Below are 27,514 nucleotides of genomic sequence, written 5' to 3'. Positions count from 1 at the left end.
GGCATAGAAAGGAAAGCCAAAGGAAAATTTGAGATTGCAAATAAATTTCCATGAAAGGATCGTATTTACAGCGTCCAAGGGGGTCTCCACTTGACATTTCAAGAAGCTGTTGTAATTAAAGCACACAGGACTCCGTTAGATTCATTTTTACCTCGGAGAAGACTGCGTCAAACTACATTCCATTCCACTCGTACATCACCAATACCTGGCGAAATTTTGCGTTTTGCGTGGTTTGCTAAGCAACTGCGTCATGAAGAAGAATCTTTTACGGATGTAAACCAAGTTTGTATATCTATAGAAACTTAAAAACAGCCGTGTAATTGTACACATGCGGCGTTAATAACGTGAGCAACAGACCGATAAAATTATTGCTTCCCCTGTTCCTATGACGAATATCACCCCAGCTCGTGTAAGTCATCAACTGTAAAATAACAGACGTATCTAATTTTATATACGATGTACTCGTGTATGCATTACAATCCCTTCACGGAAATTGGCACGATATTCGTCAGGAGGATATCCAACGGTTCTATCAATCAGTGGCGAGCCGAATAACTGCTTGCATAAGAGCCATAGGTGGCATTACTGACGTACCCAAATTGTCAAACTCTTTCTCTTGAATAAACAATCCATTTTTCTGAAACTGTAGTTATTTATTTGTCTGAACATTTACATCACATATTCCGATTTCCGCCCCATTCGGATAATTCTTTCATGGTGCTTCGGTTTTCTGTCTTAAGAGTGTATTTCAGGAGCCTTAAGATAGGCAAGACAACTTGCATCATCCGCCCCACACATTCTCTGTCTCTCTTTACTCTTCCACACGCACACACACAGACACCACGCATGTAGACATGGGCACAAATTAGAGTGTTAAAACTTAGCATTAGCATACACGCACACACACATCAGTGTAACCCTCGGCGATCAGAAAGCGCTGACATCAATCATTATCTAGCAGATTATTTTCAGTGCGTTGGATTTTCAGCCAGTGCCCTGAAGGAATGCTTCCACACCGTTATTTTAATTACATCCAATCTGTACACGTCAGATAAAACAGTGGTATTTAACATAGTTAAATATTTACACAAGACAGTATGTAATAAAAACATTTATAACACATGAGTAGCATTTGCTATTATTAGCAAAAGCATGTGCGTGAATTCTCTCGGTGACAAACACTTCCAGGTGCAAGAAATGAAAGACAGTGCCACAACAAACCACAGATTCAACACGAACACAAGTCATGAGAAAAAAAAATGAACACAGAACCGTTACAGATGGGCAGCAGTTCTCTCTCTGAGCAAGTATACATCTTCTAGCAGCACGGGATGGTCATTACAAATGTATGTAGACATGCTTACTCTGAACTGGTAAAAGAAATCGTTCTTCAGCTTTATTATGATTATGTACATTTGTGCATTATATGGCCTTGTTCATAAATAGTGAAGTACTTCTGTAGAACAATTGCAGCGTTTTTTTTTGTTTTTTTTTGAAAATTTGTATAGTAGTGGAATCTTCACTAAGCAAATTGTGGGATAGGGCGGCTATTATTACATTGTTATTTAATAACTGAGTGCTGCCTGGCTATTAATACACTCCTGGAAATGGAAAAAAGAACACATTGACACCGGTGTGTCAGACCCACCATACTTGCTCCGGACACTGCGAGAGGGCTGTACAAGCAATGATCACACGCACGGCACAGCGGACACACCAGGAACCGCGGTGTTGGCCGTCGAATGGCGCTAGCTGCGCAGCATTTGTGCACCGCCGCCGTCAGTGTCAGCCAGTTTGCCGTGGCATACGGAGCTCCATCGCAGTCTTTAACACTGGTAGCATGCCGCGACAGCGTGGACGTGAACCATATGTGCAGTTGACGGACTTTGAGCGAGGGCGTATAGTGGGCATGCGGGAGGTCGGGTGGACGTACCGCCGAATTGCTCAACACGTGGGACGTGAGGTCTCCACAGTACATCGATGTTGTCGCCAGTGGTCGGCGGAAGGTGCACGTGCCCGTCGACCTGGGACCGGACCGCAGCGACGCACGGATGCACGCCAAGACCGTAGGATCCTACGCAGTGCCGTAGGGGACCGCACCGCCACTTCCCAGCAAATTAGGGACACTGTTGCTCCTGCGGTATCGGCGAGGACCATTCGCAACCTCTCCATGAAGCTGGGCTACGGTTCCGCACACCGTTAGGCCGTCTTCCGCTCACGCCCCAACATCGTGCAGCCCGCCTCCAGTGGTGTCGCGACAGGCGTGAATGGAGGGACGAATGGAGACGTGTCGTCTTCAGCGATGAGAGTCGCTTCTGCCTTGGTGCCAATGATGGTCGTATGCGTGTTTGGCGCCGTGCAGGTGAGCGCCACAATCAGGACTGCATACGACCGAGGCACACAGGGCCAACACCCGGCATCATGGTGTGGGGAGCGATCTCCTACACTGGCCGTACACCACTGGTGATCGTCGAGGGGACACTGAATAGTGCACGGTACATCCAAACCGTCATCGAACCCATCGTTCTACCATTCCTAGACCGGCAAGGGAACTTGCTGTTCCAACAGGACAATGCACGTCCGCATGTATCCCGTGCCACCCAACGTGCTCTAGAAGGTGTAAGTCAACTACCCTGGCCAGCAAGATCTCCGGATCTGTCCCCCATTGAGCATGTTTGGGACTGGATGAAGCGTCGTCTCACGCGGTCTGCACGTCCAGCACGAACGCTGGTCCAACTGAGGCGCCAGGTGGAAACGGCATGGCAAGCCGTTCCACAGGACTACATCCAGCATCTCTACGATCGTCTCCATGGGAGAATAGCAGCCTGCATTGCTGCGAAAGGTGGATATACACTGTACTAGTGCCAACATTGTGCATGCTCTGTTGCCTGTGTCTATGTGCCTGTGGTTCTGTCAGTGTGATCATGTGATGTATCTGACCCCAGGAATATGTCAATAAAGTTTCCCCTTCCTGGGACAACGAATTCACGGTGTTCTTATTTCAATTTCCAGGAGTGTAGATTCTCACTGTATCTTGTACGCGTACGGATCATTGTCGCCCAAATTTTGCGAATTTGTGGATATGAAACCAGAGGCCACATGTCCCTGCTACAAAAGCACGACGCGGTTACAACACTAAGAGACTGGTATGCCCGCTTTGGGAACCTTCTCACTGATGATCGAAAGCGCATACTGAACATTGGTCGCTGTAATTTAAAGTCAGTGAAAGCGATAGTGAAGGGGCGTGCCAGCCGACAATTACGGTACATTCCATCCCCTCCAACGTCATAACTATGGGACTGGAGGAGGACGGAGGGTATCTGTCAGTCGCTTACATCAAAACATTTGTTTCAGCAGCATATTAATTCATCGACGTGTGGATTGGAGAAATCAACATCGAACCCTGCAGTCATGTAACGGTTGCAAGCTAAAAAGCCCCTCCTATACTGTCGTGTACTTCAGTCCGAAGACTGATTTGATGCAGCTCTCCATGCTAGTCTATCCTGTACAAACCTCTTCATCTCCAAATAGCTACTGCAACTTACATCCTTTTGAAGATGGTCACTCTATTCATCCGTCGGTCTCCTTCTACTATTTTTATCCCGCACACTTCCCTCCAATACTGAATTCATGCGTCCTTGATGTTTCCGATTGTGCCGATCAATCGAGACCTTACTTTACTCAAACAATGCCATAAATTCCTTTTTTACCCTAATCAGTTCATTTTCTTCTTCATTAGTTACTGGTTCTACGCCCCTAATCTTTAACATTGTCCTTTAGCACCACATCTCAAAACATTCTATTCCCTACTTCTCTGAATTCTTTACAATTCACATTTCACTCCGGTACAAGGCTACTGTCACGACAAATATCATCTGAAAGTTTTTTCTATCATTTAACTTTAAACTCGATGTTAACAAATTTCTCTTTTTCAGAAAGGCTTTTCTTGCTGTTGCCGTTCTGCATTTTTTATCCGCTCTGCTTCCCCATCGTCACTTAGTTTGCTGCCCAAACAGCAAATCACATATACCGCTTCTAGTGTCTCATTTCATTACCTCAGCACCACCTAATTTAATGCGACTTTATTCCATTGCATTTGTTTTAGTTTTGTTGATATTCATCTTACAATTTATTTTCAAGGCGCTATCCACTCCATTCAACTGCTCTTCCTAGTCGTTTGCCGTCTCTGAAAGGTTTAAAACGTCAACGGCAAACCTTATAGTCTTTAATCCTTCCTCTTGAACTTTAATTTCCTTTCTAAACTATTCCCTGGTTTTCTTTACCATTTTCTCAATGTACCATTTGAATAACACCGCGGGTAGGCTACAACCATGTCTTATTCCCTTTTCAATCTGGTTTCCATACTACAAGATGCAAATCACCTTTCGCTCCCTGTATTTTATCCCTGTTACCCTCAAAATTTCGTACAGTATGGTCCACTATCCACGGTTTACTTTTGTTCATGTTCAGCTTATAATCTTTTTTCATACACTACCCACTCCGCTTAACTGCTCTTCTACATACTTTGCTGTCCCTGACAGAATTACAATGCCACTAGCAGTCCTCAAGTTTTAATTTCTTCACCCTGCACCTTGAGTCCCTTATTAGTTTTTCGTTGGTTTGCTTCACAGATTTCTCAGTCTACAGACTAAACAATGTCGGCGATAGGTTGTAGTCATGTCTCTCTCTCCTTTCGTAAGTACTGTTTCCCTTTCTTGTCCTTCGACTCTTATCTGGTTTCTGTATAAGTTGTGGGTAACTTTCAGTTTCTTGCATTTTATCACTGATTCCTTCAAAATTTCAAAGCGCTTAGTTCAGTCAACGTTGTCAAATCTTTCTCTAAATCCACAAGTGCAATGGACATAGGTTTGTTTATTTAACCAATACTCTCTCCGTCGGTGCCAACCAACTACCGTGTCATCCTCAACCGATAGGCGTCACTTGATGGGGATATGGAGGGTTATGTGGTCAGCTTCCCCGGCTGTTGTCAGTTTTCGTGTCCGGAGCCGCTACACCTCAATCAAGTAGTTCGTCAATATCCCAACAGTGCTCGACAGACCCTGACGATCATCCATCCGAGTTCAACCCCAGTCCGACCACCGAGGCAAGGCCATTGGCAACCTATACTATCTGATCAAAAATAATTTTAAAAAACACGATACGGATGATCTGGAATAATGAGGGCCAAATAAGCGGGGTTCCACTGTATCAGCGTGATGTCTCCTAAGGGTGACTTAAGTTCTTGACTATAGTTCAATTCTTTTATCTTGGCGGCTCGCGCATGCCCGCCCAGACGCGGGAGATTGCTGCGTTGCCAGTTGCACACGACTCACGCGCCAATAGAAGCAGCGCCATAGTATAGCATAGTTCGCAAGCTTACGTTTAGGAGGGAGCGCGCAGTTCATGAAGTAAAGCCACCACGGCCGCATTAACCTTTTCGCTGCTACAAAGACGTGCTCCCTGCATTCCGAGCTGTGCGCTATTTTGTCACTGTACTGCTCGCCTGCACTCTTCAAAATTTCGTGCAATGGTTTACTACATTTAATGCTGCATAATAACTGCGTTGAACATCGAAACAAAATTAAGTCATTTATGGGGGGAAGGTATCAGTCAAGAAGACATGTAAAAATCAAATTTTTGAGCCAAATAGTTTTTGTCAAAGCAGTGGGAACACCATGTGTCTGTACAGGCGAGCAGTGCAGTGATGACAAAATCGTGCACAGCGCGGAATGCGGCGAGCACGTGTCTGCAGCAGCGAAAGGGTTAATGAAGAGACAAAGCACTAGAAATTTCAAAAAATTGCATTCAAACGAATATAATTCGTGAAGTAAGGCACTTCGATATTGGTTTTAAACAATGAAAATATTAAGCACCACACAAGGTTTGAACTCATAACCTTTTGCATAGCTGCCCAACACTTTAACAGTTACGCTAACGCACCTGGTCTACCTACACAACGCCATGAGCAGTATAACACGTCACGCAAAATACTGACAAACACTGTTGGTATGGCTATGAATTACTCACGCTTCGTCGAAGTACAATAGGAAATAAACAATCACCGCTGTTCTTTATTGCGAAAAAGCGGTTCGTGAGAGTGATACAAACACGTTTCCCTGCTATCGCCTGAATTACGAGTCTTATTGCTTGTTTGGTTTAATTAATGAATAGAATATGAAGCAATTCGTATAAAGAATGCTTTTTCCAAACTTTCTATAAAAGAATGTCTGCTATCAAGACATTGCTTTTGTTCTATTACTTTATTTATGACTGAACGTTTCTAAAACTGAAGACACTCGTCCATGTTCTGCACTGCAGTCGAGATGTGGCAACGTCGTTCTCTGTTCATTGGCTGACTGTGTTTTGTGACGTCAGATGCGCAGAACGAACCTAAACTCGGCCGCCAACATAAATGACGCGCACTTTAGTGCGTTCATGAGCCTAACGCAGTGCACTCTCAGCTACAGAACCACCGCCAATCCGCGTGCTGCCCAGACAGAAACTGACTGCTCAGAACGTGCAGGAATGCGCCGCTGTTACTGGACTGTAGTGAGCGCTGGTGTATTAGGAGGGTCGGTTATTCGTCGGCGACGCTGGGTCGTCGCGACGGCGGGTGCGGGACGGGATGCGACGAGGTGCCAACGTCTACCTGTAGGCGAGAGGCGAGGAGGTTCTGACTAGTCTACTGAAGGCGTTCGGAGAGAGGGGCGCGTCGATCAACGCCTCGGCGGACACTGACCGTGAAGGCGACGAGCTGGTGGCCCAGCTGCTCAGACTCGGCGACGACGACGTCGCCTCGTCGCGGCGCAGCGAGTCCGACTGCTCCCGGCCGCGACCGCCGTGCTCCTTGTAGTCTCTGCAACACAAGCGAGAGGACACACCTCACCAAGTGTCCCAGCCAACTACACAACACTGCATCTACATCTAGCTTTTTTTCAAATTTATTGGCTGTCAGAACGTGTCCGTACAGCATCTCAGCACCGGAAACGTTACACTACAAATTTTACATTCAAAGTCTACTCAAACGGGCAAACAAGACAAAAAATTAGCATACACTCAGGAGCCAAAGAAACTGGTACACCTGTCTAATATCGCGTAAGGCCGCCACGAGCACACAGAAGTGCCGCAACACGACGTGACATGGAGTCAACTAATGTCTGAAGTAATGCTGGAGTGGAACTGACACCATGAATCCTGCAGGGTTGTCCATAAACCCGTAAGAGTACGACAGGGTGGAGGTCTCTTCTGAACAGCACGCTGCAAGGCATCCCGGATATGCTCAATAATGTTCGTGACTGGAGCGTTTGGTGGCCAGCGGAAGTGTTTAAACTCAGAAGAATGCCCCTGGAATTACTCTGTAGCAATTCTGGACGTGTGGGGTGTCGCGTTGTCCTGCTGGAATTGCCCATGTTCGTCGGAATGCACATTGGACATCAATGCATGCAGGTGAACAGACAGGATGCTTACGTACGTGTCACCTGTCAGACTGGTATCGAGACGTATCGCGGGTCCCATATCACTCCAACTGCACACGCCTAACACCATTATAGAGCCTTCACCACCTTGAACAGTCCCCTGCTGACATGCAGGGTCTATCGATTCATGAGGTTGTCTCCATACCCCTACACGTCCATCCACTCGATACAATTTGAAACGAGACTCGTCCGACCGGGCAAAATGTTTTTTAGGCATTCACAAATTTTCGATATGTGCCCCTTTAGTGATTCAGCAGACATCAAGCCGATAATCAAGTTCCTCCCACACTCGGCGCAGCATGTCCCCATCAATGAGTTCCAAAGCATCGTTGATGCGAGCTCGCAGTTCTGGCACGTTTCTTGGTAGAGCAGGTTTAAACACGGAATCTTTCACATAACCCCTCAGAAAGAAATCGCATGGGGTTAAGTCGGGAGAGCGTGGAGGCCATGACATGAATTGCTGATCATGATCTCCACCACGACCGATCCATCGGTTTTCCAATCTCCTGTTTAAGAAATGCCGAACATCATGATGGAAGTGCGGTGGAGCACCATCCTGTTGAAAGATGAAGTCGGCGCTGTCGGTCTCCAGTTGTGGCATGAGCCAATTTTCCAGCATGTCCAGATACACGTGTCCTGTAACGTTTTTTTTCGCAGAAGGAAAAGGGGCCATAAACTTTAAACCGTGAGATTGCACAAAACACGTTAACTTTTGGTGAATGGCGAATTTGCTGCACGAATGCGTCAGGATTCTCTACCGCCCAGATTCGCACACTGTGTCTGTTCACTTCACCATTAAGAAAAAATGTTGCTTCATCACTGAAAACAGGTTTCGCACTGAACGCATCCTCTTCCATGAGCTGTTGCAACCGCGCCGAAAATTCAAAGCGTTTGACTTTGTCATCGGGTGTCAGGGCTTGTAGCAATTGTAAACGGTAAGGCTTCTGCTTTAGCCTTTTCCGTAAGATTTTCCAAACCGTCGGCTGTGGTACGCTTAGCTCCCTGCTTGCTTTATTCGTCGACTTCCGCGGGCTACGCGTGAAACTTGCCCGCACGCGTTCAACCGTTTCTTCGCTCACTGCAGGCCGACCCGTTGATTTCCCCTTACAGAGGCATCCAGAAGCTTTAAACTGCGCACACCATCGCCGAATGGAGTTAGCAGTTGGTGGATCTTTGTTGAACTTCGTACTGAAGTGTCGTTGCACTGTTATGACTGACTGATGTGAGTGCATTTCAAGCACGACATACGCTTTCTCGGCTCCTGTCGCCATTTTGTCTCACTGCGCTCTCGAGCGCTCTGGCGGCAGAAACCTGAAGTGTGGCTTCAGCCTAACAAAACTTTATGAGTTTTTCTACGTATCTGTAGTGTGTCGTGACCATATGTCAATGAATGGAGCTACAGTGAATTTATGAAATCGTTTCAATCATTTGTAATAGCCCTGTAGTGTGTAAGCCTAGGTACCGATAACCTCAGCATTTTGGTCCCATAGGAACTTATCACGAATTTCCAAACATGTTTTCAGTTATCAACAGTTCAGTGTCGGTGTTGACGGGACCACGCGAGGCGTAAAGCTTTGTGTCGTGCAGTCATTTGGGCTACACGAGTGGGCCTTCTGCTCCGAAAGCCCATATCGACTATATTCCGTTGAATGGTTCGCACGCTGATACTTGTTGATGGCCCGGTACTGAAATCTGCAGCAATTTGCGGAGGGTTTGCACTTCTGTCACATTGAACGATTCTATTCAGTTGTCGTTAGTTCTGCTCTAGGACCTTTTTCCGGCCGCGGCGAGGTCGGAGATTTGACGTCTTACCGGATTCCTGATATTCGTGGAATAGTCTTGCGGGAAAATCAACACTTCATCGCTACATCGGAGATAATGTATCCTATTGCTCGTGCGCCGACTGTAACACCACGCTCAAACTCACTCACATCTTAATAACCCGCTGTTGTGGGAGCAGTAACCGATCTAAAAACTGCATCAGTCACTTGTCTTATAAAGGCGTTGCCGACCGCAGCGCCGTATTCTGCCTCTTTACATATCTTTGTATTTGAATACGCATGCCTATACCAGTTTCTTTGGAGCTTCAGTGTAGCATACACAGAGGTAACACAATGAGAAATGATCGATCGGAATTGGTGAACATTTTGGGTATTCCCAATCAATCCATATTAGTGACTATGTAACTAAAATAGGAATAAAATGTTCTGTAAGAATTGTTTCAAATCCTGCAGATAGAAAATTGAATATTTGTGCAGGTCTATGAGTGCCATCTAGAGAGAGCGTAAGTGAATTATATTAGATGGTTCCGGATTTCCGCTAGGAGCGACTGACTGGTTTGTGTTCATGGAATATCTTTGGTGGTATGGACGAGGCGTGCGAGGCCAGCAAGAGAGGCAGTACGCGCGGGCAAGGATGTCAAACTGTTCCCGCGCGCGCCGGAACGGTTTGCGAGATTAATGGAAATTTGTGATGGTAAGTTCCTATGGGACGAAACTGCTGAGATCATCGGTCCCTAGGCTTACACACTACTTCATCTAACGTAAACTAACTTACGCTAAGGACAACGGTGTGTGCGTTGCCCGAGGGAGGACTCGAACCTCCTTCGGGAAGGGGGGGGGGGGGGGGAGAAGCGGCTAGTGAGTGGGCGGCTTTGGCGAGGCTGCTGGGAGCGTACGTGGGTGTAGGAAGCCACATGCACATACTTTCGCTGGTTAGGAGGAAGAAGACGGCACGCCATGCAGCCATCTTGTGTAGAAAGATAGTATGTCGCTTTTGGAACTTTTGAATCTTTTGGGCCCTGAAAACGACAGGACTCGTTTCGGTTTCACCCGATGAAGTGATCTTGTTCTAGAACCTCGTAGAACTGTGTTGTGAGGCTGATCTTCTAAGAGGGGGAGACATATGGACACCGGTAACGAATAGGTTGATTTGGTTTGGTGGAAATAAGGCACGGACTGCAACCTGCTGTACTGGTCGAGAAGGACTTTTTCTTCTGGTAATCAGACCTGAGAAGTGTAGTACGAGTAGTATAAAGGCCAGACCGGTCCGAGGGATGGGTAGATGTTAAATAACTTTAAGTAAGGCTAATCTGTACATGGTACTGTGCCAAAAGGTCGTCTTTTCTGTTATTGTAACATATCACTGTGTACGGTTGTATACTACACTGGAATTTTTCTTGTTTGAGGACTGTGTATATCGGCACAGTGTAGTGATTACCGGAAATAGTGGAGAGCTCTCAGGTTAAATGGTTCAAATGGCTCTGAGCACTATGGGACTTAACATCTGAGGTCATCAATCCCCTAGACTTAGAACTCCTTAAACCTAACTGACCTAAGGACATCACACACATCCATGCCCGAGGCAGGATTCGAACCTGCTACCGTAGCAGCAGCGCGGATCCGGACTGAAGCGCCTAGAACCGCTAAGCCACAATGGCCGGCAGCTCTCAGGTTAATATGTTGGCAACTGTTCTTGGTAAACTGAATTTTATAAATTGTATTTCCTTCGGTTAACTAACTGTCAATGATCACACAAGAAATTAAGCTGATCATTTTCTGCGAGAGCTTTGGTACCGCCTCTAACGAACTCGTTGTCGACGAGGCGTTGAACACTAATCTCCTCCTCCTCCACCGGAGGTAACAAAACTTCTGAGAGACGCCCACTCGGCCTCAGTTCGTTGCAGTGTTTGATTGCCTCCGTGTCCGCGACACATGTGATTGTTCCCATCATCATGGGATTAACCACGTAGAATTCAGTTTTAGGAAGGGCGATCGCGGAAGAACACTCGTATCCCGTATCTCCATGATACGCTGAAAATACGCGATTCTACACAGAGCACGCGAAAGAACTTGCGCCCCTTCTAACAGTCCTGTACCGCAGGTCTCTAGAGGAACGGAAGGTTCCAAATGATTGGAAAAGAGCACAGGTAGTTCCAGTTTTCAAGAAGGGTCGTCGAGCAGATGCGCAAAACTATAGGCCTATATCTCTGACATCGATATGTTGTAGAATTTTAGAACATGTTTTTTGCTAGCGTATCATGTCATTTCTGGAAACCCAGAATCTACTCTGTAGGAATCAACATGGATTCCGGAAACAGTGATCGTGTGAGACCCAACTCACTATATTTGTTCATGAGACCCAGAAAATATTAGAAACAGGCTCCAAGGTAGATGCCATTTTCCTTGACTGCCGGAGGGCGTTCGATCAGTTCCGCACTGTCGCCTGATAAACAAAGTAAGAGCCTACTGAATATCAGACCAGCTGTGTGGCTGGATTGAAGAGTTTTTAGCAAACAGAACACAGCATGTTGTTCTCAATGGAGAGACGTCTACAGACGTTAAAGTAACCTCTGGCGTGCCACAGGGGAGTGTTATGGGACCATTGCTTTTCACAATACATATAAATGACCTAGTAGATAGTGTCGGAAGTTCCATGCGGCTTTTCGCGGATGATGCTGTAGTATACAGAGAAGCTGCAGCATTAGAAAACTGCAGCGAAATGCAGGAAGATCTGCAGCGGATAGGCACTTGGTGTAGGGAGTGGTAACTGACTTAGACAAATGTAAAGTATTGCGAATACATAGAAAGAAGAATCCTTTATAGTATGATTATACGATAGCGGTGCAAACACTAGTAGGAGTTACTTCTGTAAAATATCGGGGAGTATGCGTACGGAACGATTTGAAGTGGAATGATCAAATGGTTCAAATGGCTCTGAGCACTATGGGACTTAACATCTGAGGTCATAAGTCCCCTAGAACTTAGAACTACTTAAACCTAACTAAACTAAGGACATCACACACATCCATGCCCGATGCAGGATTCGAACCTGCGACCGTCGCGGTCGTGCGGTTCTAGACTGTAGCGCCTTTAACCGCTCGGCCACTTCGGCCGGCGGTAGAATGATCATATAAAATTAATTTTTGGTAAGGCGGGTGCCAGGTTGAGATTCATTGGGAGAGTCCTTAAAAATGTAGTCCATCAACAAAGGAGGTGGCTTACAAAACACTCGCTCGACCCTATACTTGAGTATTGCTCATCAGTGTGGGATCCGTATCAGGTCGGGTTGACAGAGGAGATAGAGAAGATCCAAAGAAGAGCGGTGCGTTTCGTCACAGGGTTATTTGGTAAGCGTGATAGCGTTACGGAGATGTTTAGCAAACTCAAGTGGCAGATTCTGCAAGCGAGGCGCTCTGCATCGCGGTGTAGCTTGCTGTCCAGATTTCGAGAGGGTGCGTTTCTGGATGAGTTATCGAATATATTGCTTCCCCCTACTTATACCTCCCGAGGAGATCACGAACGTAAAATTAGAGAGATTCGAGCGCGCACGGAGGCCTTCCGGCAGTCGTTCTTCCCGCGAACCATACGCGATTGGAACAGGAAAGGGAGGTAATAACAGTGGCACGTAAAGTGCCCTCCGCCACACACCGTTGGGTGGCTTGCGGAGTATAAATGTTGATGTAGGTGTAGGGGAATTAGCGTCACGGTGTCTGCAATGTGCCGGCCGCGGTGGTCTAGCGGTTCTGGCGCTGCAGTCCGGAACCGCAGGACTGCTACGGTCGCAGGTTCGAATCCTGCCTCGGGCATGGGTGTGTGTGTGATGTCCTTAGGTTAGTTAGGTTTAAGTAGTTCTAAGTTCTAGGGGACTTATGACCTAAGATGTTGAGTCCCATAGTGCTCAGAGCCATTTGAACCATTTTTTGTCTGCAATGCTAGAGCGGTGATCCCTGTTGCGTGCTCTAAATATGTGCATGCTGATGCCCCATTACCCTCCGTTTGTGATTTAAATCCCGCAGATTCTTCTCTACAATACTGCATCAACACTCTCTATAGGTACTGGACTAGTTATCATTATTTATTTTGTATTTTGTGTGTTTTCATGTACTTTTGGCTTGGTCCACCACTAGCTTTCGGATCACCTGTGTTGTCGAAATTTATGGAGTGGCAAGTTTCCACCTTTTGTGTAATAAGACTGCCTCGCATTTCTTATTGTTATCAATATCCAGTTTTATCTGAGTTGTGAGAGTAGTCTCCCCCAGAGTCCTTCAATAATCAACTTTAAAAGGCAGTCGAAATCTCTGCTAGAGGGAAGCGGCCTGATACCACCACTGCCCACAAAGCATAAGACTGTGAGGTGAGGCCATTTTAATCTGATAGCAGGGAAAACGGTAGCAGGCAGAACACATTGCTTTCACTATTCTTAAGACGCCAAAGATATACAATATCGCTGATTCCCCCTGTCTTTCTCCTGTTCCACTCCCAAATGGTGTTGGCTCGAATATCTCAAATTTTCCCGTCATGGACTTTTCCCCGAGATTGCGTAGAAGGAAGCAGTGTATTTGTTGATACTTCTAGGAACGCACGCTCTCGGAATACGTTCCTTGAAGAATCAACAAATACACTCTTGGAAATGGAAAAAAGAACACATTGACACCGGTGTGTCAGACCCACCACACTTGCTCCGGACACTGCGAGAGGGCTGTACAAGCAATGATCACACGCACGGCACAGCGGACACACCAGGAACCGCGGTGTTGGCCGTCGAATGGCGCTAGCTGCGCAGCATTTGTGCACCGCCGCCGTCAGTGTCAGCCAGTTTGCCGTGGCATACGGAGCTCCATCGCAGTCTTTAACACTGGTAGCATGCCGCGACAGCGTGGACGTGAACCGTATGTGCAGTTGACGGACTTTGAGCGAGGGCGTATAGTGGGCATGCGGGAGGCCGGGTGGACGTACCGCCGAATTGCTCAACACGTGGGGCGTGACGTCTCCACAGTACATCGATGTTGTCGCCAGTGGTCGACGGAAGGTGCACGTGCCCGTCGACCTGGGACCAGACCGCAGCGACGCACGGATGCACGCCAAGACCATAGGATCCTACGCAGTGCCGTAGGGGACCGCACCGCCACTTCCCAGCAAATTAGGGACACTGTTGCTCCTGGGGTATCGGCGAGGACCATTCGCAACCGTCTCCATGAAGCTGGGCTACGGTCCCGCACACCGTTAGGCCGTCTTCCGCTCGCGCCCCAACATCGTGCAGCCCGCCTCCAGTGGTGTCGCGACAGGCTTGAATGAAGGGACGAATGGAGACGTGTCGTCTTCAGCGATGAGAGTCGCTTCTGCCTTGGTGCCAATGATGGTCGTATGCGTGTTTGGCGCCGTGCAGGTGAGCGCCACAATCAGGACTGCATACGACCGAGGCACACAGGGCCAACACCCGGCATCATGGTGTGGGGAGCGATCTCCTACACTGGCTGTACACCACTGGTGATCGTCGAGGGGACACTGAATAGTGCACGGTACACCCAAACCGTCATCGAACCCATCGTTCTACCATTCCTAGACCGGCAATGGAACTTGCTGTTCCAACAGGACAATGCACGTCCGCATGTATCCCGTGCCACCCAACGTGCTCTAGAAGGTGTAAGTCAACTACCCTGGCCAGCAGGATCTCCGGATCTGTCCCCCATTGAGCATGTTTGGGACTGGATGAAGCGTCGTCTCACGCGGTCTGCACGTCCGGCACGAACGCTGGTCCAACTGAGGCGCCAGGTGGAAATGGCATGGCAAGCCGTTCCACAGGACTACATCCAGCATCTCTACGATCGTCTCCATGGGAGAATAGCAGCCTGCATTGCTGCGAAAGGTGGATATACACTGTACTAGTGCCGACATTGTGCATGCTCTGTTGCCTGTGTCTATGTGCCTGTGGTTCTGTCAGTGTGATCATGTGATGTATCTGACCCCAGGAATGTGTCAATAAAGTTTCCCCTTCCTGGGACAATGAATTCACGGTGTTCTTATTTCAATTTCCAGGAGTGTACATTGCTTCCTCGTACGCAGTCTCGCGAATATGTCTATGAAGGTAAAGTCTGAGACATTTGAACTAACATCATTTGCAAGTGGAACAGGAGAAAGAGCGGGAGAATCAGTGATATTGTAGATCTTTGGCTTCTTAAGGGTAGTGAAAAAAAGTGTATTCTACCTGTTACCGTTTTCCCCATCACCAGATTAGAAGGGCCTCACCTGACGCTCTTCTGCTCCCTGGGCAGTGGTGGCATCAGGCTGCTTCCCTCTAGCGGAGATTTCGATTGCCTTTTCAAAATTAACAAGTAACCACTTGGATACAGGATAATAGCAATTGAGCACGGCAATTCCCAGCATTAACTCGTCAGATGGGCAGATTCAAAACACATTTGATGAAGAAATGGAAAAAGCAACTAGTGCATTGCATGGAAGATTTAGCTACCAAATTCATGACCCCCAGTACAAGGGAATTCTTGCAAGATGAATTTGCTTTGGCTGAACATCTGAAGGTGCCTGAACTGTTCAATAAACAAAATAAGGTTGCTGAAAAGTAATTTTACTCGTACTATCATTTCGTGTCGAGATATTCTAATCTCTCTCTCTCAAAGAAAGCCAGAATATGAGTCTCCCAAGAGCTATAGGTTTCAACAGGCCCCAAGTGAGCTAAACACTGATGAACTGAGCTGAAATAGTAACAATACGTTCCCATGCTTATATGCTACTTTATTATTCAATAAGTACAAGTGCAGCGTGCATTTAACAACCGATATTGTTAAAGAAAGTACAATGGCCGATACTGCAAGACACTTCTACAAGCCTTGTAATTGTAGTTCTTTTACTTACGATGTAAGTAAGTAGTATACATAAAAATCATTTCACTGTGCAATTCATGCACGTCTTCGGGTAAGAGAATAGTATCTTAATATTTCGATTAATCACTACAGAGACAAGGTTAAGTCAAAAAACTCAAGCCCGCAGGACTCTCCCCTAGTATTAGAAGGTTATGCCAGTACGACCAGTAATTCGACTAATAACAGACGTTCAGAATCAATAGCATCTCACAAGAGTACTGAAAAACAAGTTTTCGGATAAACAAAGGATCAACCAAAGCAAAACAAGTCCGATCATGCGTTACCAAAATGTAATGCTATGAAACAAAAGAGGATAAAAATTTCAAATAAAGAACGTGTGTCACGTCGAGGTGATGTATTGGTCCGCTAACAACCCGTTCGGCAATGTTACCTAAAAATAAAATTTTCTTGTACTGCTACCGCATCTTCTCGGAGCAGTCAAGCCTTACAGACGAAAGAAACTCTCCTCTCATATTACCACCGCCAAGTAACATAGCTACGTGAAACTCAAACCATACATAGAAAGAACTGCTACTACTGTATATGGTACAGAAGGTTGCTAACAGAAATACACTATGAGACGAAGAGAAATATCACTTTTACTCAAAGACAATAGTTACACTGAAGACACCCGATTTATGGTGGTCCGCTGGACATTACAAAATGCGGGACACCGTTCTTAACCCTTAACTCACGAGGTGAGTTTTCTGTAAGGTTTACTACGAGTTGGGGTCTCTGAGACCCGTGTATTTAAACCGACATTGACGCAAATCATTTGTCAATTTTAATTTAAATTATATAACATTAATTTTTACAATTATTTTAGGTGTTGTTTAAATACTCCTTGTTGGTTTTATTGCACTAAATAAATCGTGCAGTAATTTACTTTGTATCACACAAATTGCATACTGTTGCGTCTTTTTTTAAAAAATAATGCACGTAAAAGAACTGTTAGAGAACTGATTTTTACAAAATCGTAATGTCTTGTAGCAAGTAAACTTTTACATAAAAATAAATTCCAGGGTTTAAACTTACACATAAAAATTGCTCTCATTTCGTAAAAAAGACAGCAAAATTGTCATTCAATTCTGTAATGTATATTTTTCTTTGCCACTACTCAGATGACATTTGATTTTAACTAACACTTTAAGTATTTTATTGGAGAAGTTCTTCCTCTGAATGATCCTCCATTGGCAAAACTGTGATCATTCTCTACTGCAAAATCGTCGTCTTTTTCATTTATTTTTTTCAACTATATCACTGACATCTTCCTCCATCCACCGACTAACCATTTAATCAAACTTACGTTCGTTAAAACTAACAAGTTCCTGTGAATACATTTTGTACTCTGCTAAAGAAAACAGGTACATAATTCACGAGGCCCAGTCTAGGAGACCTCAACACATGTCAGTAACATGTGTCAGAAACGAACAAAGACGGTGATAATGCAACCAACAACAAAACATTTTAGAGTGGGCAATTTAAGTAAGGTAGGGGGAGTATAGTAGTATTCCGGTAGAACTGACCTTGGAGAGCGAGTTCGCAAATTTATGCGCGGTCTGAGGGACCACACCTCGTGCGTTAAGGTAAGGAGTATTTTTGGTAGAGCGTCTGATAACTGTCGGATGGTTGTTGGTGCATGAAGACGTGCCACAATATGGCTCCCCAACGCATCCCACACGTACTTAATGGGATTTAAGTCGGAGGAACGAGCAGACCAGTCCATTCGCCGAATATTCTCTCGTTTCGTCAGCTCCTCCACCTTCGGAGTTTGATGCGGTCGCGCATTGCTATCCATAAAAAGGAAGTCAGGGCCTAATGCACCCCTGAAAAGACGCACATGGGGCAGGAATACACGCTGGCGTTGAGTGTGCCGTATTCAAAGATGTAGAGGTCGGTACGCCCCGGCAACATAATGCCTCCCCAACCCATAACATCTGCACTAGGAAAACGATCAAGTTCGACAATGTACGTGAGTGCATTACGTGTTCCCACCCTTCGCCATATGACTGTGAAATTCAGCCATACGTATCACATATAGTTGAATATCTGATGAAAATTCCCGCAATAGACCAGAAATTGCTTCATTATTCACTTCACAACAATAAATGAAATAATTGACAATCCAACTCTATGGTAATTATGTAACGGCTACTAAACTGCTGTATGGCCTACACATTATTATTATTATTACAATTATTATTACTATTAGTGATTAGATACAAAGAATTGGAAGACTGAAGTCTTTTAATTTCTACCAGTTCAGAAGGAAGTCCAGCAATCAAGTAACTTACAAACAGAGAGTATAATGCACGCATTCCGACTTGGTTGATTTTAAATATGGGTGCATGGTGTGGGTGAAGCAAGCGTCGCTAGGGAGAGGAATGGTGCAAAGGAAGCAAGTTTTGTAACCAAGTCTGCTCTCATTGTGCGTAGTAGCTTTCTTTTCTGAAAAGCAAGCGTTGGTATCACCACGATGCACTAAGAATTGCTTCATAATTCTATAAAAAAAGTTTCTTAAAAATAAGCAATACCAATTGTGTCGTTAATACATTAACCCATAATTTAAAAAAAAAAGCCTAGCAAAACTAAATATTATTTACCTTTCGTCATTTTAAAACTGAATATGTCCAAAGAAAACTGTTTTTCATTCTAAAGGACAGTTATCGCTAATGTTGATGACTGGGGAGGGGTAGAGGTGGGGGGTGGGGAGGCAGGTACCAACTAAACATCTGGTTGCACTCAGGAGTATTGGTTTGGAACTACATCAGTTCAAGTCTCCTCTTTTCTGTTTAGCGATTTCGCTTGATTTTCTACCCCATAGTCAATTATTTTGGCACCTATCATTTTGACAGATTATGCTACCATTTAAAGGATGAATCTCAGAACGATCTTCTTCGGTGAAACAATTTCGGCATAAAGTAATTTAGTATTTCGGTCTTCTCTTGTCACCTTCCCATTCTGACGCTTGTAAGGTAAACCTTATTTCCAGATAAGAGCGCATTTCATTTAATTTCTAGTTTTGCTATTTCGCAAACGCGAAGTGAATATTTCTACGCTGCAGCGCGTACAGAGTATGAAGCGAGCTGGCTAGCAGAGGCTGTTGGCCATCTGGCGCTTTAAGAGGGCTGAGGTGCCGATGCAGAAATCGCTCGTGAAGTCAACAAAGAGATACGGAGGGAAAGTACATTTGTTCTGGCGCGAATCGATTAATTGTTATTCATAAATATTTTCTAACAAAAGTTGCCTTTTGCCACTCAGACGCTAGGCGTCTACGGGTTATAAATACTACCTTTCAGTGATTTTACAATTGCCAGGAAACGTTGATATTAATAAATAAATGAATAACTTTTGCATAACCGAAGATGCACCATCTTATACGAACTATGCGCCATAGTCGGCAGACGGTGGTAGTATGCCTTTAGATCTAGTCATGCGGTAAACTATACTCTCGTACTGTTAATAGTTCGCTTATAATCGGTGTAAATAAGCTCATTTTACAGTGTTTGTTAAATAACTGCACCATAATGGCATCCCGTGTAAAAATTTATTTGCACAAAAAAAACTTCTTCCCGCTCCATTGCGTAAAACATTGACAACAGAATTGCACTTCCAGAACCTGACGGCACTGCTACAGCTCTGCAAGGAGACAAAAACTACGACAGTATCTCCACACAACAAGTAGGAAGAATTCCTAAGCGGCAGCCCATTAAGTCAGTCCTAGGACGGACTGGCTTAGTTATTGCAAAATTCACATGGAAATGGGTGGCCAGTTATACTGTAGACCCTTACGGACTCAACAGTTAAACTAAGTTAACTAACAGTTAAACTAAGACATTTGTGGAGGTTTAGTATGAATGAGGGGGTTCTTGCACACCATTGGGTTTACTGAATGTCTGGACAGATGGCTCTGATTCAAGACTAAAACATGGTCGGAATATTTGAATGGGATTTGAAGAAACCTTATTAAGGGCTTTAGCAGTATAGCTCGTAGCAGTATAGATGGCATACTAGGGGAGGGGATTGATATGAGGTTTTATTAGACAAAAAAAAAACTAAGTTACAAAATGTCCGACAGACGGCGCTGGACAGCAAAACGTCAGTGACTGCGCATGACAATCGTGTATAAAAGGAGCTGTAATGAGAGAGAGAATCAGATGCACCAGCAGTCGCAGCATGTTGACTTTACCTGAGAAGGCGCTTTTAGTGAAGCTGTATTATCAGAATGGGGAATGCGCTAGTTCAGCGTTACGATCCTATCGCCATAGGAAGGGGATTCGAACGGGTAAACGTCCGTTGACAAATGCAGCTGTAGCGAGAATGATTTCAAAGTTCGAAGCCACGGGTTGTTTAGGCGATAGACCCCGTAGTGGCCGACCGAGCACAAGGCGTAATGCTGATGAGACAGTTCAGGAAGAAATGGAGACTGTAGCGGGTTCGTCTATGCACGGGGGAAGTCAGCGCTCGTGCAGTCGCACGTCGCACCGGCATTCCATGCACTACTGTTTGGTTGGAACTTAGGCGTGCCCTCCGATGCTATCCATACAAAATCCATCGGCATCATGAACTGTTACCTGGCGATTTAGTGAAGCGGAGGGAATTTGCGGTGTGGGCGTTTCAGGAGATGGCGGAAGATGACGATTGGTTGAGTAACGTGTTGTGGACCGACGAAGCTCATTTCACGCTCCGAGGGTCTGTCAACGCCCACAACTGCAGAATTTGGGCTACCGAAAATCCTAGAACTGTCGTGGAAACTCCATTGCACGACGAGAAAGTCACGGTATGGGTTGGATTTACCACATCTACCGTTATAGGGCCTTTTTTCTTCGAGGAAATGCATGATTCTGGTTTTGTAACTGCTACGGTGACGGGTGAGAGGTACGCCGATATGTTACAGAATTGCGTCATCCCCAGCTTAGCTGATAAACACCTGCTGGAACGTACGATGTTTATGCAGGATGGCGCTCCACCCCATATTGCTAGACGCGTGGAAGATCTCTTGCGCGCGTCGTTTGATGATGATCGTGTGATCAGCCGCCACTTTCGTCATGCTTGGCCTGCCAGGTAACCAGACCTCAGTCCGTGCGATTATTGGCTTTGGGGTTACCTGAAGTCGCAAGTGTATCGTGATCGATCGACATCTCTAGGTATGCTGAAAGACAACATCCGACGCCAATGCCTCACCATAACTCCGGACTTGATTTACAGTGCTATTCACAACATTATTCCTCGACTACAGATATTGTTGAGAATGATGGTGGACATATTGAGCATTTACTGTAAAGAACATCATCTTTGCTTTGTCTTACTTTGTTACGCTAATTATTGCTATTCTGATCAGATGAAGCACCATCTGTCGGACTTTTTTGAACTTTTGTATTTTTTTGGTTCTAATAAAACTCCATGTAATTCCAAGCATGTGTGTCAATTTGTACCTCTCTATCTACATTATTCCGTGATTTATTCAGTTTTCAAATTTATACTGACTTTTTGATCACCCGATATATATATATATTACACATTTTTACCTCAGGGACAGTGGTTAAATATTTTTTCTTGTTTATTTCGTCTTTTTCTCTTCCCAAAACATCCAAAACATTTTAATTCTGTGGCTGTGTTTCTGCTCTGTCCATATTTTGCCGATTTTCTTCCTTTCTGTTAGGTCAAATTTCGTGTTCATAATTTTGTTTCTGAATTCGTGTGTCTCATTTATCATTTCACTACTGATGCCTGCTAGTTTGAGGTCTTCTTCTATTACTTGAAACCGTTTTTTTATGAACTGTTGACTACATCAAAAATAGTTTTTGTGAGTCTGTTGTTCATCCTATGTTATGTGTCCAAAGACTTAGTCGGCGTTTACTGATCATGTCCGTGAGCCTATCTCTGCGTTCATATAATTCTTTGGTTGGTTTGTTTACTCATATACTATATCCGTTGACCTCAGAAATTAAGTCCCATAGTGCTCAGAGCCATTTGAACAATTTTGAACTATATCCGTGTGCTGTTCCTCAAATTTCTCTGAGGATTTTACATTCTATTTTTTCTGTCCCTGTGATGCCTGATGCTCTCATTGTGGTCGTTTCTGATGGGTGGCGTGCTTCTGATAGTACAACTTTATTGTAGTACCTGAGTTTGGCCTGACTTGAAATATTTATTTTATTTTAATGCGTCCATGTCAGTTTGTTATGCTTTCTGAAGTTATTTTGTTGTTTCTAGTTGGGTGCTTTTTTCTGATCCTCCTATTTGTATATATTCCCCGAGATATTTGAATTTTTCCAGTGAGTTAACCTCTCCGTAGTTTGTGTACATAACTTGGTTGTTGTGGTTCTTTCTTTCCACGTATTTCGTTTTCTCATATGATATTTGTAGACCTGTTTTGGCAGAGGCTTCATGTAAGTATTCCAATGTTTCCTGTGCTACTTGTACATTTTTGCTGAGTATTGCCATGTCAACTCAAATGCCAGGCATTTTATGATAGGTTTGTTGGCACACGTTCTTCCGAACTGAATTCCTTTTACTTTTTCTTCTCATTGTTTGATAATTTTGTCCGTGTTAAATAAAAGTGGTGAGAGACCATCTCCTTGTATGACCTCTGTATGTATGTCGAATGGGTCTGAGATTTCCCCATAATTTTTTATTTTTGATGTGGTGTCCTAGTTTTTCTGTCTATTCCATATTCTTCTGGAGTGTCAAAGAGAATCTGCCTGTCTATGGAGACGTAGGGCTTCTTGAAGTCCACTAATGTGACTACAGTGGTGTTCGTCTGTCTGACTTTCAGGAGCGTTCGCAGGTTCCAGTCTGTTCAATACATGATCTTCCTTTTCTTCAGCCTGCTTGGTATTCGCCTATCGTGTATATACAGGGCTATTACAAATGATTGAAGCGATTTCATAAATTCACTGTAGCTCCATTCATTGACATATGGTCAAGACACACTACAGATATGTAGAAAAACTCATAAAGTTTTGTTCGGCTGAAGCCGCACTTCAGGTTTCTGCCGTCAGAGCGCTCGAGAGCGCAGTGAGACAAAATGGCGACAGGAGCCGAGAAAGCGTATGTCGTGCTTGAAATGCACTCACATCAGTCAGTCATAACAGTGCAACGACACTTCAGGACGAGGTTCAACAAAGATCCACCAACTGCTAACTCCATTCGGCGATGGTATGCGCAGTTTAAAGCTTCTGGATGCCTCTGTAAGGGGAAATCAACGGGTCGACCTGCAGTGAGCGAAGTAACGGTTGAACGCGTGCGGGCAAGTTTCACGCGTAGCCCGCGGAAAATTGGCTCATGCCACAACTGGAGACCGACAGCGCCGACTTCATCTTTCAACAGGATGGTGCTCCACCGCACTTCCATCATGATGTTCGGCATTTCTTAAACAGGAGATTGGAAAACCGATGGATCGGTCGTGGTGGAGATCATGATCAGGAATTCATGTCATGGTCTCCACGCTCTCCCGACTTAACCCCATAGGATTTCTTTCTGTGGGGTTATGTGAAAGATTCAGTGTTTAAACCTCCTCTACCAACAAACGTGCCAGAACTGCGAGCTCGCATCAACGATGCTTTCGAACTCATTGATGGGGACATGCTGCGCCGAGTGTGGGAGGAACTTGATTATCGGCTTGATATCTGCCGAATCACTAAAGGGGCACATATCGGACATTTGTGAATGCCTAAAAAAACTTTTTGAGTTTTTGTATGTGTGTGCAAAGGATTTTGAAAATATCTCAAATAATAAAGTTATTGTAGAGCTGTGAAATCGCTTCAATCATTTGTAATAACCCTGTATATTTAACTTCTGAGGTTGCATCTGTTAATTCTGCGGAGGATAATTGGTCTTGTTTTCCTGACAATCCCGAATTCCTCTAAAGTGTGGAACAATGTTTGCCTATCTGTTGAATTATAAGGCTTTTTAAAGTCGACAAAAGTTACCACAGTATTACTACGCCTTCTCATTTGGGAGATCGTCTTTAGGTTCCATATCCATTCAGTGCAGGATCGACCTCTGCGAAACCCTGACTGATACTCTCATATTAATTGGTCCGCCTGTTCTAGCCGACTTAACAGAGCTTTTGAAAGAATTTTGTATACTGTAGGGAGTTTTCGGTTTTCGTTCCTTTTTTGTGGAGAGGATGAATTAATGCACATTTCAACTATGCAGGTGTTTGTTCAGTTTCCAAAATGCTGTATTCACTGCCAACCGACCAGTCACACGACTGGAATATAATAATCGTCATGCCCAACGCTTGCGTATATAGTGGTAGTGTCGTGAGTCCTCGGTTATGCTTGCGAGTTCGTGTGCTCGCCCTCCATTCTACGCTGGTACAGTTCACCTGTATCCGACAACAGACTCAGGTGTTGAGTTTTCAGTTAAATGGGCAGCGGCAAGTCGTATCTCCAATCACGCGGTCGAGTTAGACGATGACGTCGTTCAAAAATGGTTCAAATGGCTCTGAGCACTATGGGACTCAACTGCTGTGGTCATAAGTCCCCTAGAACTTAGAACTACTTAAACCTAACTAACCTAAGGACAGCACACAACACCCAGCCACCACGAGGCAGAGAAAATCCCTGACCCCGCCGGGAATCGAACCCGGGCGTGGGAAGCGAGAACGCTACCGCACGACCACGAGATGCGGGCTATGACGTCGTAGCACTCGCTGGCGAATTTAAACCGAAGATATAGAGAGCTCGTTTCGAATCTCTAGTGTCATTCGGAGCTCAAGAGAAAACTGAGTGCGGGGGAGTGGGGAAAGAGGGGGGGGGGGGATCAGCGCCGCGACGCCGGCGCCTGGAGGGGAGGGTGCCCGCGTTATTTCCGGCGAAGCCCGCGTGACCAGCGTTACGGACACAGCCGGACGCCTCGCTCTCACCACGGACAGCTAATTCACCGTCCCTTCAGCGGCCCTCGTACATACAACACGTCGCCTTCTACTTCGCCTCCCAGCTTTTTTACGCGGAACATGATGAACGTGATTTCTTCTTTCGTCTCAAAATACAGGTCAACTCAAAACGAATAAGCGGAAAAATTCTTGAAGTGGTACCGATTGAACAGGCAGGTTTTCGACCCAACCGCAGTTGCACCGACCAGATCCTCTCCCTAGCAACTCACATAGAGGCGAGCTTTCAGAAAAAACTCAAAACATCAGTAGCCTTTATTGACCTATCAGCCGCTTATGATACCGTTCGGCGACAAGGCCTGATATTTAAGTTGCTGCGGGTCATACCATGTAACAATCTGGCCAACCTCATTGATAACATGCTCACAGATAGAAGTTTCAGAGTCATAATGGGCGACTTAAAAAGTGACCAAATGAAGCTCAACAATGGTTTACCACAAGGCTCCGTTCTGGCGCCATTGATGTTTAACCTCTACATATCTGACTTACCTGAAACCACTTCTCAAAAATTCGGATATGCCGATGACTGGGCAATAGCTGCAAGAGGCAGATCAATGGAGGCAACGGAAAACACATTAACTGCGGATCTAACAAAGCTGGGAGATTACTTCCGAAGGTGGAGATTACGGTCAAACGCGACAAAAACGGAGGTGACATGCTTTCACCTCGACAATGCCCAAGCAAAAAGAAAGCTCAACGTTCATTTCGAAAACAGGCTGCTAAACCATAATAATTACCCCAGATATCTAGGCGTCACCTTTGATAGAACCCTAACATTCAAGGAACACCTACGTAATACAGCCGCAAAACTTAAAGCTCGAAATAATATCATACAGAAGCTATGTGGGACTACGTGGGACTCTTCCGCGGCTGTACTGAGATCTTCGGCTCTGGGACTTGTCTACACAACAGCAGAATATGCCGCACCGGTATGGCTAAACAGTAAAGACACAGGCTTGATCGATGCTCAACTAAACTACACAATGAGGATGATAGCAGAAACAATAAAGCCAACGCCTTTACACTGGCTACCTATACCGAGCAACATTCTCCCACCGGACCTGCGCAGAGAGAACGCTCTATTACGCGAGTATGGAAAAGTGCTGAACAACGAGAAACTGCCAATCCATAAGGATGTTCCCGCCCTGGAGATGAACAGATTGCGCTCCAGACACCCCTCTTTAAAAAAGGCAAAAAATACGCATCCTCTCAACCCGAATTATGGCAACCTCTGGAAAACGCGGTGGAGAGAATCTGTGCCCCAAAGCCTGCAGAATATGCCATGTATCAATGTCCAACCACCAGGATTCAATTTGCCAAGGAAAACTTGGACGACCTTGAATCGAATTCGGACAAATAGTCCGCCGCTCGTGGTCTCGCGGTAGCGTTCTCGCTTCCCGAGCACGGGGTCCCGGGTTCGATTCCCGGCGGGGTCAGGGATTTTCACCTGCCTCGAGATGACTGGGTGTTTGTGTTGTCCTCATCATTTCATCATCATCCAGAAAAGTGGCGAAATTGGACTGAGCAAAGGTTCGGAAATTGTACGGGCGCTGATAACCATGCAGTTGAGCGCCCCACAAACCAAACATCATCATCATCCTCATCATCGGACAAATAACGGCAGATGTGCAGACAGCCTCCACAGGTGGGGTAAAATCACCTCCCCGAGATGTGACTGCGGTGCGGACCGGTAGACGATTCGTCACATCGTGGAAGATTGCCCTCTGAGACGTTTTGCAGGAGACCCCAATGAGTTTCTGACCGCGACTGAAAGTGCAATAGACTATGTCACAAATCTGGATGATTGTTTGTGAACTTTTGTTTGTTATATACACTGTTTTAAATACTTTTATATCTACAACTATATGTTATACACTGTGACTACTCTTTATTTCTGTGTCTTATGATTTTTATGTCTTTTTTTATATGATGTGTTACATGCCATAAGCTAAATAAATAAATAAAACGAATATAGCGGATAAAGACTTTAAATAATGTATAACAGTTGGCAATACACAAAAATCTGCAAACAAATCTGAACAATATAGGACTCTCAGTTTGGTAACAGAAGCCTCGAAGATTTTGACCTCTAAGATACTAAGGCGGATACAATTCGGGATATTCGGCTTTAGAAGAGGTGTAGGCACACGAGAAGCAATACTCGGCTTACGATTAATTCCTGAGAAAAGACTGTCGACAGGGTAGACTGGCGACAGTTTTTTAAGATGCTATAACAGATTGGCAAAAAAGTATGAGGATAGAAGAGTAATGCAGAGATCGTAAAGAGAAGAGGTGGATGTCGTAAGGTGTGGAGAATATGAAGAAGAAACTTTTATCACGCAGGGTGCACGACAGAGCTGCTCACTCTCTCCTCTCTTGGTCAACGGATACTTTCAGAGGGCCGGCCGGTGTGGCCGAGCGGTTAAAGGTGAGAGGTGGCATGAGCCCCCTCTCATTTTCTATCTTACGATTTTCCTC

At 45.2% G+C, this 27,514-nt stretch overlaps 1 protein-coding gene across 3 annotated transcripts in view; it reads right to left on the bottom strand.

The window, feature by feature from the left end:
* The window catches only part of LOC126161334 (trichohyalin), a 447,594-nt gene that overhangs the window by 252,127 nt on the left and 167,953 nt on the right, over nt 1-27,514 (bottom strand). For all 3 annotated transcript variants that reach the window (XM_049917093.1, XM_049917095.1, XM_049917094.1), the window contains exon 3: nt 6,740-6,856. In XM_049917093.1, coding sequence (XP_049773050.1) covers nt 6,740-6,856 — 117 coding nt within the window. The remainder of the gene's footprint in view (nt 1-6,739; nt 6,857-27,514) is intronic.

The sequence above is a fragment of the Schistocerca cancellata genome, chromosome 2 (assembly GCF_023864275.1).
Source record: "Schistocerca cancellata isolate TAMUIC-IGC-003103 chromosome 2, iqSchCanc2.1, whole genome shotgun sequence".
NCBI classification, from domain to species: Eukaryota; Metazoa; Arthropoda; class Insecta; order Orthoptera; family Acrididae; genus Schistocerca; species Schistocerca cancellata.
The sequence above is the reverse complement of the archived record's forward strand: the minus strand, read 5'-3'. Positions and strand labels throughout refer to the sequence as shown.